General features: G+C 33.2%; 1 protein-coding gene across 1 annotated transcript; it reads left to right on the top strand.

Annotated features, from left to right (window-relative positions):
* Positions 1-9,299: 9,299 nt before the first annotated feature.
* On the top strand, positions 9,300-11,215 carry LOC141486219 (uncharacterized). Its single transcript, XM_074183947.1, has 2 exons — positions 9,300-9,577; positions 10,021-11,215. Exons 1-2 carry the CDS (start codon positions 9,466-9,468, stop codon positions 10,221-10,223), a joined length of 315 nt encoding a protein of 104 aa, XP_074040048.1. The 5' UTR covers positions 9,300-9,465; the 3' UTR covers positions 10,224-11,215.
* The last annotated feature ends 10,927 nt before the right edge of the window (positions 11,216-22,142 follow it).

Here is a 22,142-nt window from a genome sequence, read left to right as displayed (position 1 = left end):
TGACGAAGTTGGGAGTTAGTCCTTGTAATCACAAGGTCTTCCAACGATGACACGAAATCGCAGTTGATGATGAATCCGCTTGCTTTGTTTGACCCCTTTCTTGCAACCAAGTGTTGTCTATCCTTTACACTTGGCTGTACCGTACTGACGAAGGCTAAATAGCCAGAAACACGTGTCTGCGGTTTGCCCACATTCCTACGAGTGCATTGTCCAATAACCTTTTTCCATTGATAATACCATCTCACTCAATATCTTTTTTGATATATATATATATATATATATATATATATATATATATATATATATATATATATATATATATATATATATATATATATATGTGTGTGTGTGGGTGCGTGCGTGCGTGTGTGTTTCGTCCTATTTGTGGCAACTTGTGTGTGTACTATCCTTAATTATAACACCTCCAAAAATTGTGGCATCTTACATGCGTAGCCACAATTTCTGTGAGAGTTTTCCATGCTCATTTTATGAAGTATTCATATTTTCTTTCAATTTTGAGCAACTTATACGTTGTAATTACAAAATTATGAACAAATTCAATTGAATTCTGAGTATTGTGAAATTTTAATGAATTTAACTATAAATGTGTGTGAGTTGCCACTGATGATGATGTAGCATGTTGCGTACATATCCCCAATTATGGCATCTTGGGCGTGGTAGTACTCTAGCGCCCTCTATAATGAGAAATGCACTGTTGCCGAAAAACCGACAATATGTTTACCTAATACATGTTTGGTGTTTGATTAGTTCATGAGTTGCCATAGTAAAGTGTGCATTATGAACACGCGATCTCGAAGACTGATAGCTTTAGCTAAAATAAATAATGAAATTGAAGTTGATACTTGGACGGAGAACAATTTGATTTTTCTTCCTAAACATGAATCAACACAAGGCACTACCACTACCACCACAACAAATTGCTGCAATTCAAGGTAAGTGAGACTGAGAAAAAAATAATTTAAATTATACTAGATATTTTCTTTTAACGTGGGGTTTCATGTAAGAAATTACATTTTGCCAAAATTTTGTGTTCAAAAGATCAGTTTGTGACAATAGTTTGTGATCAATTTCGTTTTCCAAAGTATAAGTTTTTTGTCAATTTCAAATTGGCATAGATTTGGGGATTTTACTGTTCAAACAATTATTACGTTCCTATAATCATTAAAAAGACTAAGTAGGTTGCTAGGTATAAAATAGAAGTGAAAGTTGAAATATTGAACTATGAATGGCCATAGTGGAAAATTAATGGCTTTCTTTCAGATTTCTCGTTTATGAAAAATTTTTATATTGTGAATGTGAATGTCAATTCATTGAAAATTATGATCATGATGTCATTCGACGTTTAATGTCACCTAGAAACTTTTTGAGGGAATTACAAATAATTTACTGAAAAAATAGTTTCGTTTTTGGTGAATATTTGAGAATCTATTATACAGGCCGTTTCTTTTTTTATGTGGTAACATTGCTATATTCTGAATAGTAACAGATACCAGACGAAAAAATGGGAAAAAAGGTAACTGTCATCGGAAACAATACAATGGTCGAAGAAAATTTTTTTCGCTTTTTTCGAATGGAATTGTTATTTCGGAGAATATCAAAAAAATTATAAGAAGAATGTTATTGTATTTGAAGTGTACCATGACGATCTAATAATAAATATTCGATAATACGTTTCGTGTCAATGTGGCCGCCATCAACTTTTTTCTTCAAATACGGACCTGTCTTTTTCATTACAGATATTGATAAAGCGATGAATGTACTTTCCAAAGGTATACCACATTTGATATTTTTATAGCATTTCATGTGAAATAACCACTATCATCAGTGACAACAATCAAACAGAAAAACAATTCATTTTATCATGAACTTTACAGAAAAATGAAACCAATACGGAAAATCAAAGGTTCATGGCAATTTCTGACAAATTCTCTGGCAATTTTCTAGCAGAATAGGTGTGATACTAATACATGCATCTTTTATTTTTTGTTTGTGATGGTCGATATCTGTACTTGGTGTTGAAAAAACTTTATCCTTCATGTATCCCCAGACGAAAAACTCTAAAGGAATAAAATCCGGATATCGAGCTGGCCAGTTAATTGGTCTGTTGTTTCCAATCCATTTTTTTAGGAATATTGCATCTAAATGCTTCCTTACTATTGCTGCATCATGAAAATATGCTGTTGAAAATATTGTATTCCATGGCGAATATTCAGTGGCAATTCATCTAAGTAGCCATCGAATTCATTGAATAGAAAATGAAGATACATTTCACTATTCAAATGATCATCCTTGTAATACCTAGCGAAAGCTATGTATGGTAATATAAATTCTAAATTCGGGAAGAGACAGATTTCTTCAATTCAGATTATTTTTAAACGCCGTAACTGTCTCTCAAAAAACGTTAAATTATGGCCAAGGGACCGAGAGTGTTAAGATAAACACTATTCATCGGCTTGCAAAGATGACCAGTCAAAGAGATAATTATCACGTAACTCGATAAGGCATATACATTTCCCATGAATTGAAAGTTTTGAGAACTCATCGAAAGATGTTTTTAAGGACCTACGTCGTACGGGGGCAACGATGAAGAAATAACGGTTTGAGAAACGCGAGGGGCGAGAGACTCGTGATTTGATTTTGCTGGCTTTTTGAAAGGAGAAAAGAGCGAGGGTTCTGGGAGCTCTTCGCTTAAGGTAGCGGTCGGGGAGTGGTGCGAAAGTCTTTGTTTTATGAAGTAGGTCTGCGTTAATTTTGAGGAGGTTCGAAAACTTGGGAGTTTGAAGCGTTCTCTTGACGGTCAATCAAGGGCGGTATATTTTGTTTTGGGAGATAGTTTTCCTGGGTGGAATCTAATTTTTTTTATTCTTGAAAACAGGCAGTTAGCGTGATTTTCGTTAGTCTTTTATTCTGAAGGGAAAATCGAGCAGTGTAGTGCAAAAGTTTTAAAATAGGGGACGAGCAGGAAAAAGGCAGCGGTGAGTTAATTATACATGTTGTGTACTAACCATTCTATGATTTTGGAAAGGAGTTAGCTATAATAAATTTGTATACAGAGTGGACCTAATAATTGCATTATAGATATTTAGCGGTCAGAAATCATCGGCCAAGTTAGAGTATTTCGTCACTCTCGTATATTATAGTAATAATTTCCGGCGAAGGCACGAATATTGAGTTTAATTTTTTTTTTGAGATTTATTTATGGTTATTATTTTTTTATTTTTTTAATATTTTTATTTATTATTGAATATAGTTTCTTCTGAAGGTTTTAAGCAGGCTTTTATTTCAAAATCTACCATAGTAACCTCGTGGAAGGGAGTGTCTGCGAATTTTTTTTTTCAAGATCTTTTCTCTCTGCAACTAAAGACCTCCTCCTAGTGCAGGAGGCGGAATTCAAGCCTCATTCGGACTTGCCTGACATCCAAAATTTGATGTGGAGAAATTCGCATCTGGTGACAGTAGCTGCCAAATTTTATTTGAATTAACCAAACACGGAAATAGCGAAAGGGTTACCAAGGCTTGATAGACAGTTAATGACGTATTATTTATTGGTGACCCAGCTATAAAATCGTAGATGTTTCAGTGGGATACGTATATATAATAATAATAGTAAAACCGTGCCGGATTTACTACATCCTAAAAGAAAGGGCCAAAGATGTTTGTTCCTACAATTCCCAACCAAACATTCATTCCGAATTTTTCTTGGAAATTGATTTCTCCATGTGAACGTTCATTTGTATTATTCCATCTATAATGGATATTTCTATTGAACCAACCATTGTTGGTAAATTTTGACTCGTCCATCCATATTAGTTTTTTACAAATATTTCGTAATCCTTCCGTAATCCATTTCATTGAAGTGATGAATTCTGCTTATCCTGTAACATTCATATTTGTCCTTTTTCAAAATAGTTCCGGTGGATTTTACAGAAATCTTCATTTCGAGGGCAATTTCTTGTAAAGAACGTTCTGGATTAGCATGATTTCTGTAACTGGCCAATCCTACATTAAAAAAAAAGTGTTCACTGTGTAAATTTTTATGTGGTATTATTTGCTCAGCCATAATATTCATTTAATTCCTCAAACTTCCAGAAACCACACATTTTCTTGTTTTATTTTTGTCAAATGCACCATAGTCCCTTAAATTTCTTTCTAATCGTCTAAACATTTGGATGTTCGGAATACGACGATACGGGTATAGCTCAACAAATATATTCTTTGCCAAAAGAGGATTACTATTTGATTTTGCATAACTAAATAGCATATCAGTCCTTTCATCATTTCAATACATCTTTGATATGTTCAGTTTGACAGTTCTCAACAAATATCAACAACGCATTCAATTTTCTGCCATAGAAACCAATCAAAGCCTACGTGTGGTGAATGAATTGAGATGCCATTTGATCATACCAAATTATACAACAATCGAGTTTTGACCCAAAAACTGATATTTTCGTTACTTCCAGGATTGAGAATTATGAAAATGTAACGAATCATAATTGATTAGGGAGAAATAAGCCTTCAAAGCCTACAAAAATTCACAAAACGAAAAAGTACGAATTTCCATTGTGTTACGGTACCTACCTGTCGAATTTATTGGGTTGTTTGAGTTATATTTTGATGAAATCGAAACAATTCACACAAAAAATAACGACAGGAACGTAATTTAAAATTGTTGTCACTGATGATGGTAGTTATTTCAAATGAAATGCTATAAAAATATCAAATGTGATAAACCCGTGGATTGTGAATTCATCGCTTTATCAATATGTGTAATAAAAAAAGACAGGTCCGTATTAAAAAAAGAAAGTTGATGGTGGTCATGTTGACACGAAACGTTTTATCGAAAATTTATTATCACATCGTCATGGTAAACTTCGAATACAAAAACATTTTTGTTTTCCATTTTATGGTATTCTCCGAAATAACAATTCCATTCGAAAAAATCAAAAAACAGCAGTTTTGTTTTTCCCCGTATATCTCGAGAAAGGTGAGAGTCCCCGTATATCTCGAGAAAGGTGAGAGTCCCCGTAAATTTTCTTCGACCATTGTATTGTTCCCGGTGACAGTTACATTTTTCCCATTTAATCGTCTTCGTATCTGTTACGGTTTAGAATATAGCAATGTTACCACATGATAAAAGAAACGGCCTGTAGATATGGCAACTAGAAGTAATCTGAAAAAGCAGGAAAGGCCCCTGCAAAATCTTTATGGAATTTGGGGGTCGATGGATTTTTTTTGAATTGTTGATATGATGTAGTCCATGTAATTCTCAACCAATCTTATCATTTCACCAACCCCAAAAAATGAACAGTTTTGCCGCTAGGGTCCATTAAAATCACCCCTTCCTCAGAAAAGAATATTGATTTTCGAAACCAGGAACGACATTTTCACCTATTTCATTGTAAATGATGTTGCATATGATTATGCTCTTTGATAAAAAATATTCTTCACCCCCTTCTTTCCCCACCACCTATTATGAAATGCAGGAAAATGATATCTGGATTACTTTGGAATGCATAGTCGGATATTTGGATATGCTTGAATTAGGGAAATAGCACTTTTCATATGATTATTCCCCCTTTTTCCGAGGGGTACCTATAAAACAAAAAAATCGGTGGATTTTTCAGAATTTTCAATATGATGCAGTTCATGTTATTGTGAATAGAAATTGATTAGGTGATGAACCCAGAACATGAACAGTTTTGTAGACTGAAGGCGTTAAAATCACCCCTTGCTCAGAATAGATGATTAATTTTCGAAAACAGGAATAACTTTTTCATCCGTTCCATTGTAGTTAATGTTGCATTTCACCCCCCCCTTCCTTCACTTATTATGAAACGCAAAAAAAATATATCTGGATTATTCTGAAATGCATCGTCGGATATTTGAATATGCTCCAATTAGGGAAACAGCATTTTTTCATGATTTCTTCTCCCCCGAGAAAAACAAAACAAAAAAATTCGCTGATTTTTTTGAATTTTCAATATGGTGCAGTTCATGTTATTGTGAATAGAAATTAACTTGGTGATAAACCCCAAAAATAGATAGTTTTGATGCTAAAGGGCGTTGAAGTCATATCTTGCTCAGAATGCATCGTCGGATATTTGAATATGCTCCAATTAGGGAAACAGCATTTTTTCATGATTTTTTCTCCCCCGAGAAAAACAAAACAAAAAAATTCGCTGATTTTTTTTGAATTTTCAATATGGTGCAGTTCATGTTATTGTGAATAGAAATTAACTTGGCGATAAACCCCAAAAATAGATAGTTTTGATGCTAAAGGGCGTTGAAGTCATATCTTGCTCAGAATAGACTATTTATTATAGGCGAGAACGATATTTGTACTCATTTTGTTGCCCTCAGAAACAAGCATATTCAAATATCCAACGATGCTTCACAGAATAATCCGGATATCATTATTTGTGTTCCATAAAAGGTGGTAGGGGAAGAGGGGGGGTTAATATATTTTTATAAAAGAGCACAATCTTATGCAATATTATCTACAATGATACAGGTGAAAATGTTTCCGGTGTAATTTTTCTATAGATATTCTTGTTCATTCATGGTTCTAGATAATAGTTATCCATGTTTTAGTCCATATCCATATTTTAGAGGCGAAAAAGCCCTGTATGGCTAAATGTAAGGCATCGTCAGGTGTAGTTGACGTGCAAAAACCCTCATATGGGAAGGTTGTCGTGGGTATCAAGGTGGGAATCTTGCAACTTGACTATCCGACTACCTCATCAACAGAGCATATACTTTGTGCCTGCCCCGCTGGGGACCGAATCAGGTCTTTAGAGTTCGGCAGAGCCGTACCCTTACCATCTGAGCTGAAAGACCACTCACAATACAAACTAATCGGCTTCGTTAGGAAGCTGGGTTTTCTTGGCCGAGTGTGAATAGGTGTGAGCCACAATAAACCCTTGCGGGTTGCGGTGGAGGGTCGAATAGACCTACTCACTTTGAACCTAACCTAACCTATCCATATTTTGGGTTTCTTGATATTTATATTCAGCCAGTTGAAATGATTTAACTTCATTCTTATTTCATTTTGATTTTACTGAAGTGTCTGATTCGATCAATGAGAGCAGATAATACTTCTTTAGGAACAATCAAAATTATAAATTTTGTTTGGATAATTTAGAGTGGTATAACTTTTTATTTAGAAAATTCTTGCTATTTCAACATATTGTTTTGGCTATCTACTTCATAAAAAATGAGTGATGGAACTTAAAAGAATGAGAAATAGAAAAATATTAATACTATATATTAATACCAATAATTCTTTCATCATAATTAAGGATATCATAAAAACATTTATTTAAATATATTGTTTTTATTGAGACTATTCAACTCACAAACTTATTTTTTCAAAACTGTTGTTACTTTATTTTTATTAATAATACTTATTTATTTTAAATCTATTTTCAGGGTTTGAGTTGGTGAATAGTTACTACTCTGAAGCAAAAACTTCTGGCAGTGACTCTGATGATAATTCAAGCAGCGATAAGGAAAAACGTAATAAAAACGAGAGATTCGCTAGTAATTTACCTGCAAAAAACATTAAAATTTTGCAAGACGTTACAATACGCATGGAAAACGAGCATATACCAACAAACTATGTTATAGATGGTAATAAAACTGATAAAAGTTATGTCATGCGTAAATATTTTGAAACGAAAGAAAATGAATTGATGAATCCCCTAAACTTGGATGAAGGAATTGATGTTCCTGATTGTTCTCATACAGATGACAAAAATACAACTGATACAAAACGAAAAGTGAGCAATGAAACTTCGAAAATAAGTAATAGTTCATCAGAAAATGTATATAGAAAAAGTAATATACTAAATGAAGTTAAATAAACCCAGCGGGTAAAAATAACGGCAAGAGAATAAGGAACAAAACTCATGTTTGTTACTTTTGTGAAAAAATTCTCATTAATATGGCAAGACACTTTAAATTAGTCCACTCAAAAGAGACAGAAGTAAGCAAATACTTGATTTACCCTAAAAAATCCAAAGAGCGACGCGATGGTTTCAAGGAGATTATTCGAGTTGGTGACTTCTACCATAATTGTAATATTTTAGCTACAAATAAAGGCGAACTAATTTTAATCCGTCGTCCAACAGAAAATGAAATAAACTTTATTGAAGTGAAAGATTATGGTCCTTGCCCTAACTGTTTGGGATTTTTATTGAAAAAACACATATGGCATCATCTTAAATTTATTTGTAAAGAAAAATTACCATTAGTAGATTCCAATTCCAAGCACGTTATTGCGGAAAGCAATGCCATAATGGCTGATATTTATGGTTTTGGATTTACAAAAGATTTTACTGATGCCATTCTATCAACGTTCAAATCAGATGATGTTGGTAGCATCTGTCAATCTGATATACTTATTATGAAATTTGGTGCAATGCAGTTCGAAAAATTTGGTAAAACACAAAATGAATTAATTCGTCAAACAATGCGGCAGTTGGCGCGATTAACAATAGCTTTGCAATAAATATCAAAAAACTCCTCTCTATCATTGAGCGACTTTTTAGTACCAGAGAAATTTGATTTCATTATTCAGGCCACAAAAAGTATCAGTATGAGTCCATATAGTGATGAAACATGTCGACCAGACTTCCATACTCCAAGTTTAGCTTTGAAATTGGGATATGCAGTGAAAAAGTGTATTTCAATAGAAAGAGGAACTGCACTCAGGTCTGGGAACATGAAAAGAAATCGATCGTTGCTCTCTTTCCTTCATTTAATGAATATGGAATGGACAATACGTATTTCCTCCATTGCATTATCAACTCTTCATCGCAGAAAAATCAATGCTACAGAATTGTTACCATTAACAAATGACTTGGTAAAAGTAAGCAAATATATCGATGAAAGTATTTTAACTACCAAGCTTGAACTTGAAGGAAATCGATCTAATGCCACATGGACAAAATTAGCTACATTGGTTTTGGCAAGAATCATTCTTTTTAATAAACGAAGATCTGGCGAAGCGGCTCGAATGAAAATGAGTGACTATATTTCTAGACCATCGTGGAAAGAACAAAATACTGAAGAAATTAAATTGTCATTAACGCCTATAGAACAAAAGTTAGCAGAACATTTGGTTATAGTCGAAAGAGAAGGAAAACGAGGGCGAAAAGTACCTGTTATTCTTTCTTCTATCTTGAAAGAATGTATAGATATTTTAATTAGACACAGAGATGAATGTAAAATATCATTTCATAATAAATGTTTTCGCTCGATCAAATAATTCAGTAAATTATCTTCGAGGACATGATTGTTTGAAAAAAATTTGTGAGGAAGTAGACTTAGAAAATCCATCCATTATAACAGGTACAAAACTAAGAAAGTATATAGCAACTGTTTGTCAATTATTCAATATGACCGGGGCATGATATTAAAGTACACCGAAATTTTTATAGAATGCAGGAAAGTGCCATAGAGTTAACTAAAGTCAGCCGCCTATTACTGGCCGTAGACAATGGCGAAGTAAATAGATTCGTTGGTAAAAATATTGGCGAAATCGACATAAAAGGTATGCAAAATTCTTATATTTTTATCATCCAAACTTTATTCTGACAGTTCACTATAGTAGGTTTTACAAAAATCACAACAAGTGTTCCGCTATAGAATAGTTTCCTCAAGCATTATTCATGCTTGAGAAAGCGAAATACGTGTCGCAGTTTTTGTAAAACCGTTCATAGTGAAAATCGTAAAATAAACTGTTTTAGTAGGGTACTTAATTAAAATATCGCAACTTTAATATGCTATAAAAATGCTTTTTTGAGAAATTTTATAAATTTTCTAACAAATTTAAACAGGATCAATAGCAATATCTCTCTTTCCTTAGAATAGGTTAATTGATGAAGTTTTATAATGAACATATGTTACATTTGATACAAGATACTGTCGAAATGCAGAAAAACTAAATTAGGTAATATAAAAATATGTTCCAGAACAAAATATTTTTTATTTCAGATCTTCCAGGGTTAGAAGATGATGAAAAAGAAACTGATGATAACGAAGTGAAAGAAAATGAATCTGATAGACAGATAGTAAAAGAACCAGATGATAGAATTCAAGAAAAAAAAGATTATGTTTTCAAAAAAACAAAAGGTATTTCAACCTCATCAAAAGTGTTCTCAAAATTAATATTTTATACCTTTGCTAAAAATCATTAAATTAAACCTGTATTAGGGTTCAAACTACCTTGGTATAAGTTTATAGGCCAAAAAATATTGAATGGAATACTCAGTATTTAGGTGTCATTTAGCTGCAGACTTGAATTTTGACTTCAACTCATACATTATCATTAGTTTCAGCAAAGATGAAAGCTCATGTTGCTCATAAAGTTTGGAGTCAAGAAGAAAAAGAAGCTGTTGTAGAATTTTTTCGAATGAATATTAAAAAATCTATCGTACCAGGAAAATCACAGTGTGTAAAATGTATAGAGGAGCATCCTGTGCTGAAATCCCGAGATTGGAAGAAAATTAAATATTTTATCAAAAACCAAATACAAAAAAATAAATGTTCAAAGAGAAATTAGTAAAAAAAATTAAGATTATTTTAAAATTTTTGTACTTTGATTCCTGTTCATAACCTTTGACATCATTTGAATTCTCTAAAAATATGGAACGGATTATAAAACATTTTTACAAACTGAAATATAAAATGTAACAAGTCTCAACCTTTGCATATTTATTGACCTGTTAAGAAACATCTAAATCGTTTTCAATCGTATTGATAAAGGATGGTAATTTAATGTGTTTTACTACTGAAAAACACCTTAATGTGAGATTTTCACGAAACAGCTTCAAAAACCACAACACATGTCTCACTATACGTTATCTGTTTCAGGCATGTATTATATGGTAGTAAACTACACCTAGTAATATCAATAGCAGTCGTACACTCTGGTCTCAACTATTTTTTAGGTTTTGTTATTATCTTAAAGTTTTTCGCATAACTTCTACATATCAGTTACATTACAACGTTCTATGTTACATTGCATCATATGTAACAGTGACATTTATGTTATTTTGATGTTATAGCAAAATATCAGGGTAGGATACGTAACAATTTTACATGACACAAAATGTTAAAATGGTTCAATGTATCTGTGATTCTACATATTGAATAATATCGTTGATCCGATAGATTACTGAAACATGTACCACAGCTATGCTTTTTTTAAGTACATAATTTTAGCACTTGAAGGGCCAATTTTTGAAATTGTGAGAATGTATTCTAGAGAAGGTGACATCATTTTCAAACATAATTCAAACCTGCCAATTATTATCATTTCACCTAGAAAAGAAATGTGTCAAATTTTTCTACTCAGTGCAGAAATTATTATTTGACTACAATTATAAAAAAAAATTATAATAGTTTTAAACTGATTATTATATAGCAATAATTGAAAATTTCAAAATTATCAAAAAATGTATACTTTTCGTGTGAAAGTATTTCAACAATAACATACCACTTTTTGAAGAAATGATAATACTAACTTTTACATGAAGAGCTTCTAGTCTTGTAGGTGATTATTTTGAATTCGAACAGTCATTGAACTCAGCATTAAGGAGCCCTTTTGCGTTATTGAAGACGAATTGCCTATTTTTTCTCATGAAAATCCCTGTTATTCGTACTTAATGAAAAGATGTCAGTGATTCAACATTGTTCAGAACTGATTTTCTTTTCATACCAAGATATCATATCAGGATATAACTGTTAATAACAAACATAATTATGTCACTTCCCATATCTTTTTTTTCCGTAGAAGACCGATATGTGAAAGGAAAAAAATTAATAACGAATGGAAGAATCATGAAATAATAATGAGCTTGCTGATTACATAACTTACCATAACAACGTACCTATTAGCGAATAAAAAATGTTACCCCAGGACATCCAATTATGGTTGTTTTACTCCCTTGCAAGATTAAAATATTTCACTTTAGTCTAAATTAAAATATTAGTAACAGTATAAGAGTTGACACCTTTGAAAGCCTATGGATCAAGTTATTTATCATTGAGCCTTTGGCAGGTTGTTGATTATTCAGCAATATAACGGTAGTTCAGCCAAATAGAGTTTTTGTTTGATAAAAGTAATAATTATGTTCGTCAATAATTTTCAAATATTCTTTGAAATATTTTGGTATTGATTTTTTCCTTGCTTCACGATATGTGGTATATGTGAGCAATAAATATTTCTAGTATTTTGAAATAACTAAATGAGTTTGAATGTTAGACTTCCATTGTCTAATATGTTGTTAACAGATTCGAAATCTGTCTACAAAAAATTATGAAAATTAGTAATTACAATAGCTCAAATAATAATTACATATAGCAATAAAACGTGATATGGAAATTCAATAAAATCAAAACGTTACAATAATAATAATAGCTGAAAATTAAAAGATTTCAAATCGAGTTACTTCACGACGTTTCGATTGTTAGTATGCACAATTGTCTTCGAGTGATGACTGAACTATTCCTTCGAGAGATGATTATTTATACGTCATTCGAGCGCCTTTCACTTTCACCGCTCATGGGTTTAGTGGGGAGTTGGACGTTTAGTGAAAGTTGATTGTTCCACTTCATTAGAAGTTTCCATACGTTGCGTATCTCGACGCAAGCTTGGCTGAATGTATCGACAACATATATGCAGCTTCTTTCAACTTTCTCCTGTACCAATGTTTTTTACTGTGAATGACTACGGCTTCGGACCACTTGATGTTGTGTTGATGAGTCCAAACATGCTCTGATATTTCCGCTTTGCTGGTTTCTCTTCATTGTGTGTTTCTCTTGTGTTCGGCAAAGCGTTCTTTCAATGACCTCTTGATTTCACCGATATAGCGATATAGGATTTGCCGCACTCACAGGATTTCCGATAGGTGCAATTCTTGGAGTCACAATCTGCGTTTGGTGGCCTAGTTTTTGTGAGGTTGCTACGGATGGTGTTTCCGGATCTGAAGTTGTTCTTGGACCCAATTCTCCTTATCCTTTCCGCCAATACTCTGATGTAGGGAATGGCAAGCACCGGTTGTGACGGCTTCTCTTACTTGTGAATCTCTTGCTGCCACCTAGCCAACGTTTGTTTCATCATTTTCATCATCACTCTGGAGTAACCATTCCGTTCTAAATCTTTTTTGATGATGTCTAGTTCTTTCTCGAGACCATCCTTTGCATTGCAGAGTCCGAAAACACGATTCATTAGAGTCCTTATGATTCCTCTCTTGGTAGATTGATGGTGGTTGGATTTGTGATTCACATACTGTAACCATGTGGGTGGGTTTCCGATATACAGATGTTTCCTACTTGTCGGTCCCCTTTACTAATACGTCCAAGGATGGCAATTCGTTATGAAGTTCTTTTTCCATTGTGAAGGCGATGGAAGGTTTCACGCTGTTGATATGTTTCAGAAAGATGTTTATTTCTGTATTTCCATGGTTCCATACTATGAAGGTGTCGTCAATTCGAGTCCTTAACCACTCCATATATATGTTGGCTATGACTGGTGAAAGTGACTATACCTCATGCCTCATCTTGGATAGATAATTTGTTCCACAGTTAAGAATAGCAGTTCCGTACACAGCATCCCAGCAGTTTCATGATTACTTCTGAAGGCAAGTTTGTTCTACCTTCCAGGTTCCCATCTTCGGATAGCTTCCTCTGTATAAATTTGTTTATAATACGAAATACGTCATCTTATATCCACAGAATTCAAAAACTCAGTAAATAGGAAAAGCAAATATTTAAATTAATACTTTATGAATAAAAGATTCACCTAGATGGGGATGATTAGTTGAAAATTCCACCTATAACAAACACTTCCACAAGATAATTCACGTTGATTACGAGTAAGACATCACTGAAATTCTCGACTTGAATCGCTTGAAACAAGTTTCTAGAATTGACACGGAAGATGTCTTCAGATTTCAAAAAAAGTTGGGGGCACCTTGAAATATTCACTGGTCATATAGTTTTTCAATTTTCAAAATACAGCATGGAAGTTAACAGAAATGGCAACATCGCTATTAACACACTTACAAGATAATAATATTTATGGTAACTCAAGTACACACTTTTCAGGTGTAGCAATAATAGTGGCAACAATGAAACACTTTTCTATTCACATAATATTTGTGGCGACAGATGCCCTAAGTATATAATCGTCATATCTTCATATATAGTGGGTGTAAATAAGTATTTCTTATAGGCACACATTTAGGTCGATAGACGGCATAAATATAGAAAAATAATTAAGATATGCCACAATTGGGGATATTGCATGCGTTGCCATTAATATTGCGGCACGTGTGTGTGCGCGTGTGTGCGTGCGTGCGTGCGTGTGTGCGCGTAGGGCACCCAATCATTAAGGGGTCATCCTATCGATTATAAATATCCTTGTGGGGTGATCCAGAATTATGGGATCATTTTCAAGACCTCACAGTTCTAAACCATTTTTAACGTATTCTACGAGGTCCGCTGATTCGAATGGTACCTACTTTGGGGGTAGGTCCCATAAACATAGTTACAGTCAGTGTTAGAAGTCGAGTGTGATCAACCGAATGTATCACACTCTGTGGGGTCCTGTCATGTGGTTACACAGTGCTGCCCTCTGCGACGTATCTATGTATTTCAGACTCGTATTGTTCAATTCAATATTATATATTATGTCTTATTTTGAGGCTGAAGTGTGTGAACACTAAATGAATGGTAATCATTGAGAGGCCTCAATGAATTTTTCTATTATTACTATCTACATTACTATTGCTGGCTTTTTGTTGTTTTTATCCGATTATTGAATAACTGCGTTAATAATCAACACCAAACAACGTATTGATGATTTCACAAATAAAATGAACGTAAAAAAGTCTTTAGAAACAAGCTTCTGTTCACAAAATAGTGAATTAAAAAGTTATTATTTCTGGTTCAATGGCGTTTCACAACTCAAGCTTTTGAGAAAAAAATTTTTTTTTATAATGTTGTTTTTTTTCCATACAATGCCTTCTATTTTTTAGTTTTCAGTTTAGTTTAGTTTATGAATGAAAGCTTGTTTTTCAAATTATTTTTTCACTTATATATCATTTTATACTTTTCGGCGTTAGAATTTCTCAAATTACCGGTCTCAATAGGTGCGTCAAGTAGCCAGAAGTGGCATGCATATATTTGCTATTCCTTACCATCCAGCTAACCAGCACGTACCCAACCCTATCAGATACATACAGGGCAAACGACGAAAATTATTCGTCTTTCCGGTGTTATTCACAATATTTCCGTATTTTCACAATTTTCTTTTCATGATTTTTCAAAAATTTCTTCGAGAATGAAGGGGTTTTGAGTACTCTTCCCCCAATCGATATGTTTTCGCATTGTCACCGAAGTTACAGAATAATATGTGTACCCAATTTCAGCGCAATTAGCTTGGGGAACTGGTCTAAAAATTAGTTACAAGGTTTGAACATATACTACCCCATACCCGCAAGTTGAATAAACGTCTATGAATAATAATGATAATAAATAATGACAAAATAAAACAAAATATATTTTACTTAGAAATCAATAAAAAAGAACTTTATGTCAAAATACCCCTTACTATGTAGGCAGGAATGAATGAAAGTTTTCTATATAGTAATGAAATATGATGCAGTTGGTAATTTGCAGAGCAGATCAGAATATTTTTGTTAACGAATTATGACTAAAACATTCTGAAAAAGGCTGGTGTAGTTGGTTTTGATACATAACATTCGAATTTGAGGTTTTTCATTATGGAAATAGAGTACTTATTGTTCGAATTGTTGAAAAGTTACGAATGACTTGAAATATCGGTAAAAATATAGGTCACTTTACGTGAACTACCAAAAATTTCGGAAATTATATACCACTAGCCGTAGTCTTGATTCAATCGACTTTGCCGAGTCCAGTATCCACGAGTAGGAGTAGGAATTTTCCTGGTATTATGGTTGAAAATTTAGGTACTTTGAGATTTTGAACTATTAATTACAATCGCCCATTAATTTTCATAGAATTAAAATACAAGTTTTTTGACCCAGAAAAAACGAAGACGGTTTTGTTGGATGGTTAAAAAAAGCCGAAATATTGCAGAAATATCTAGGTTTAGTTGAATGAATCATCTCATGCGCTAGAAATCGCACGTTAAAAAGTTAAACCTTGTTAATCCTTGGCTCGCACAAGTTTCGACTTCTGAGGACTGTCGTTCGTAGGGGGGCGACAGCCAGTTAACTGAAAAAACAGTTTTAAACAAACAAAAGCAATAATCGCGGGGATTGTATCATATACAGTATCATATACTCTCCGTGTCGTGATGGAAAATGATCTTCAGATTCTGTAATCCGAGAAAATACCTTTTCTTGATAGGTAGATCAATTGTCGTAAGTGTATTTCAATAACTTTTTCTTGTTTCGTTACCATAGCTATTCTGATTCACGAGGCGTAGATCTGACCCATCTTTGAATACTCCTCCCATAATACAGCTTTCAAATATATATACTAAAACGTTCAGATTCGTTTAAAAACACAATTTGCCTTGGCGGTGATCTACGCTCACAAACTGTCTTACCTGTCTGGAACACAGCAAAAATGTAAGGATGCGTTTCTATTTTGAAACAATTCAATTCTAAAACATATATTATCCTATATTCAAAACATTAGAATTATAAAACAACAACAAATATTAATTGCCGCTCCGGGGCGACTTCATCGATTGCAGTGGCGCATTTGTTTTTTCAGCTGCAAAAAAACACAGAAAAATCTGCAGCACCACATCATCTGAAGATCTTAATCTGCCAATGTCCTCCCTCTCTTGAAACAAAATGTAGGGTGTCTCCAGAGGCTCCAATGAACTTAAGATATTGCCAGAATATTTAGTGAGACGACTATCGTAAAACTCAAATCAGCCCGTTTCGTCTTTGACCAATGCGTAATAATGACCAGATTCAACTCCAGAACCACAGTGAATAATGACTGCATGAAGTGGTCTGCTTCAATAGTGGTCTGCTAGATTGAAGTGTTTATCTACTTCGAACCTTCGTAACAGTTTGGTGTTTTCGACCGAGGTTGAGTCATGTTATATCCCTATATTTTCATATAGTTCTTTGGAAGTATAAAATTCATTTAGCATCACATCCATTCGACCAAAAATTTTATAGTGTCGACATATTTCTTAATTAGTTTGAACATTTTCTGGATTGTAGGGTAATGAATAACAGTTTTGTATTCCATGGTTGTGATAACTACCTATAGCAGAGGAGCCCACGATGCAAAATGGGGATTTACTCGAGCGTCATAGAGACCTATTAAGTTGCAAAGCTTAGATGATGAGAAGAAAAAAATGTTGTATAATATATACCTTTTCATCGGTGGTGGAAGCTGCTATAGATTATTAAATATGTAAAAAAAACTGTTGCATGGATATACTCGAGCGCGTCAGATATTGATAGCATCAATGTTCTACGTATTTTCAATAATGTTGGTATGTTAATCTGATCCTTTGCATGGTGTGGGTGGTTATACGTAAGGGTTGAAATTGAAAAAAAAAATTAAATTAATCGAGCGCGTCAGATTTCCTAAGGGGGTGTTAAGTGCACCAAAAAAAAGCTCTCATTCAATAATTTGACGCAAACTCGCGGCCGTTATTATAATGTGCAAAAAAAAATCGTCATTTTGAAATACTCAAGCGCGTCAGATTAAGATATATATGGTTCATCTTTATGTTTTAGACGTGCTGTCTCATAATCTGACGATTATCTAGAGGGATTCGCCTAATCTGACAAAAAAATATTTTAAAATTTTTATTTTCAAATCATTGAATCTAATTATTTGAAAAGCTCAGCATGCAAATAAATAAGTGTATGTTTTTCAAGTAGAATACTTGTATTTATAAAAAAAATAATTAAAAAAAAATGCTCAGAAAAATTAATTTTTTTTAATCAATTGATTAATCAATGAAGAAAAGAGAAATGGAACTTTCTGTTTTTTACCACTTTTATCTGTAACTAACATTACTGCAGTTACTTATACATTATATAAGTTTGAAAATGTCCTTATAAGACGAAACTGCAGTAACGTTAGTTACAAATGAAAGTGGTAAAGAACATAGAAAGTGTTAGTTACAAATAAAAGTGGTAAAAAACAGAAAGTTTCATTTCTCATTTCTTAATTATGATTTCCTACCACGTAGTAACGGCTACATCCATCAAAATTGAATAATTAATCATCATCTTCATCTTCATCACGAACGAGTCTTTGTGATCAGCTGTGATGGCGTCATGGCAACCGAATTCAGAGTGGGGACGAAGTGAGAGAGTAATAGATAGAGAAAAAGTGAAAGAGGAATAGAAACTCGGAGAAGGAAATATAGGTATCACATAGCTGCACGCATTAAATTTTCTCGACGAATTTTTGCTATTTCGGCTTGCGAAAATCGTCAGATTATATATTTTTCGATATCCTTGAGTTATTTTCTTCAATATAAAAAAAAATTAGCTACGCTCGAGAATGTGGAGATGACCTTTTTTTTTACAACTTTGCTGCCCTCCCCTTTCTTTACGTCACTCTCAAATTGTCAGATTACTGGAATATACACTTTTTAGAAGGTAATTAACTCACCCTACCTTAATCTGACGCGCTCAAGAATTTCTGATGATCAATTTTTTTTACTAATCTGATCCTTTATCCTTCACGGGCGGCCTTATATATGGAGCTCATATTTGGTGGAGGTACTTAACCGGATACAAGGTGTCGCCCTGTATATTAATCTGCCGCGCTTCAGTAAATCCGGAAATCCCCGCTTGGGCTCCTCTATTACTATGGTAGAGTTTTTTTTATGAATCGACTTCAAACTTCATCTAATTGGTACATATGATGTTGACACTATTTTTGAAGTACGTATTATAATTTAGGAGAGGTAAACTTAATCAAACGATATCTTGGAAATTACATTTTCCACTACTTTCTTGATTTGCTTCATATTTCTCTTGTCTGAATACCTACTCTTAGACTATTTGGGTAAGCATATGTGGAAACAATCAATTCCTTCATTTCCAGTATCTTGAAATATTCGCTTTTATCCACGTGATGTAATTGAGGGCAGTTTATAAAATAGTCCTAACCATTTGCCCGCCCTTAATTTCTCAAAACTGATTTATTATTCATTATTGAAAACGTGATTCAACAGGTGTAAATTCAAACGCTCCCGTGAGCGTGAACTAGCCGACATGGTTTTCCGCATGTTCTTCTGCGTCTGATCGTTTGAATTCGGTAGTTTAGTTTGGCGTATTCAATAATTTTCAAATCGATAAATTGATGAAATAAAAAATGGAAAATTGCATACGAGTTAGGTACAAGAGAATGCAATATTTGGGAATATATTTTTTTCTGAAAATGACTGGAAAGGCTCATTATAAAGATCAATACGACTTCCAAATATGAACTTTCAAAATTAGCGCCCTTTCTAGCATTCTCGACTAATTCACACCTAATGGGGTCTTCAATAAGGAGAATTCGTATTTCCACTAAATCTAACCTAACGGGATCACTGTTGGTCAGTTTTTTGCAGGCATAACATCGTTATTTACAAAAGGTATTATTCAATTGTGAACGAACAAATTGTGAACAAGTGAAATATGTTTTTTCCGAAAGGCTCTTATGTTGCAGTTCTTAGTGAAAATGGTAAGTATAGTTAAATACATAGGTATATAAATTTTACAGTTTTACAGCACATGTCCATGGAGCCTGTTTCCACTAAGAAAAGTTTATATACAAACAATTCCAATATTGAACAAATTATTAGAATTTTCCTTCATCGTTATATTATCTACAAAATTCATTTAACAATTGAAAAATCCTTGGTAATATTTGAAATGAACATTTCGATGAATATTGGAAATTTAATGATTTTTGCTGCCTCGAGGTGAGATATTTGGGATCAGTGAGGTTAGTAAAGTATCTCTTCATAACGTTTGATTTGGACAAATAACTAATCTGTCTATTAGGTAAACTGTAAGGTGGAAATAATAGTAGTGCCGTATTATTAGTTTTAGGGTGCACAAGCGAGTCTAGGACAGAGAAAAAGAATTTTCAGTCGTTCTTATTGGGTTGTACAACTAGTGACTGACATCACTGACTATTTTTCTGTCTTATAGCATAGGAATATTCCATAAAAATTTTTACGGAATACCATTGTCAGTATTTGAAAAAAATTTAGAATGAGTCAAGCTGAACGCTCAGGACTCTCGTGGCCAAATAGTAGGTAGTTTTTTTTCAGTAAACGGTCTGGGGCAATATATGTATATCGATCTGAACTATATTTTGAAAATAATGATTTTTATACAAGGTATTTGAATAGAGCGTGATATATCAAAGTTATATTTTTTCAATAGCACACCGGCTATTTTCTTGAATTTTCGACTTCTTTGAGTCAATCGAATTCCTTTAACCTAGCTACTGTGGCTTGAGCAGACGAGCAGTAATATACAGAGTGTTTTATATTATCAGGTGTACTCACCTTATATTTGAACTCGAATAACAAAATACAGAGTGTTCCATTTGAATAAAATATAACACGCTCTTTTCTAATACATTGTATAAAACTCTAGTAGAGTTCCTAACAAAGAAGGTTAGTAATATTGCTGGAATAAAACCGACCCGGACACCCGGAAAACATATTCTAAACATGTGGTGTTTTTTCTCACCCGATTTTGATTGTCATATTCAAAAATATTGTTGGAGTGAAACTGGCCTCAAAAGCTCAGAAGAATTATTCTGAACATGTGACTCCTCTTCTCAAGCGATTTCGAGTGTCATACCAATATATGAAATTAGTAGAGCTCCTAATGAGGGAGTTGAGATTTATTGCTGGAGTAAAAGTGACCCTGGACGCCCGGAGAAATGATTCTGAATATGTGGTTTGTTTTCTCAAGCTATTCTGATTGTCATACTGGTAATACTCTGAAGATAAATAGGCACTCATATTTTTCAGGAAATTCAGGAGAGTACTTCCATAATAGCAAACGATATTCGTTTCGTTGAGATATTTCGAAGTTATGAATGACAAATTTAGGCAAAATGTGGAATTTTATTTCGTATTTTCTTCTCTGAAATTTGAATAGAAGTAGAAGAAGTCAGGGCGAAACTTTCAAACATTTGATTTGAATTTGATTTTTCAATTTATGACATATTTTTCAAAAATAACTTCTTCATTCCTAATGAATATTTTCTAATTTACTGAAACAACATATAACTCTAGCTGTCTTATCTCATGAATAATTTTTAAATCTGACAGACAGAGCACTTTTGCGGATGCCAAGAATGATTTGACTGATCACTAGAGCCTTCAATAGCCATCAAATAGATTTTAATGCCCTTCTGTTCGATAATATATTGATAACATTATGTACCGCCATTTTGTTTCCAATGAATATTTTTATCTAAAGTTTTGCTATTTTGTATGAAATTAGAAGATAATTGAAATAAGGTACTCATTTCGGTTCAAAATTAAAAAAGTCCTACTTTTGGAAATTGACAGGGGGGATTACTTCATAGAAACATTGTATATACACACGATAACTCATCAAGGAATCATTGCTATTCTTCAACTTCGATGCCGAAGAGAGGGTGTCGCGATGCCTATAATACAAACTTTCCAAATTGTACTTTTTCCAATTTCAACGACCTCTATGGTAGTGATGGAGATCAAGAGAGTGTGATTTATTTTCTGAAAATCAAAAGAGTTACTATGGTGGAAAATAGTGGAAAAAGACCGTCAAAATTAAATATGACTCGACCTCATGTAATATATCAATGAGCGTTCGACTTGCAACCTGTCTCATATCTTAATATATCTCTTCGATTAAGACTTGATATTGTCCACACCATTATTCCATATCATTGAACTTGCTTCTATCTCTCTCTCTCTCTCTCTCTATATATATATATATATATATATATATATATATATATATATATATATATATATATATATAAAACTAAACTTGGGAATTTCTTTGGGTGAACAGCAGAACGGAAGTGTACTCTTATAACACAAGTTATTCCAATATTTCGATAAAATTTATTAT

Source organism: Leptinotarsa decemlineata, unplaced genomic scaffold (genome assembly GCF_025532065.1).
Source record: "Leptinotarsa decemlineata unplaced genomic scaffold, Ldec_3_MD MMD2_tig00026347_RagTag_RagTag, whole genome shotgun sequence".
Taxonomy (NCBI): Eukaryota; Metazoa; Arthropoda; class Insecta; order Coleoptera; family Chrysomelidae; genus Leptinotarsa; species Leptinotarsa decemlineata.
Note: the sequence above shows the minus strand (reverse complement) of the source record. Positions and strands in the feature narration are given on the sequence as shown.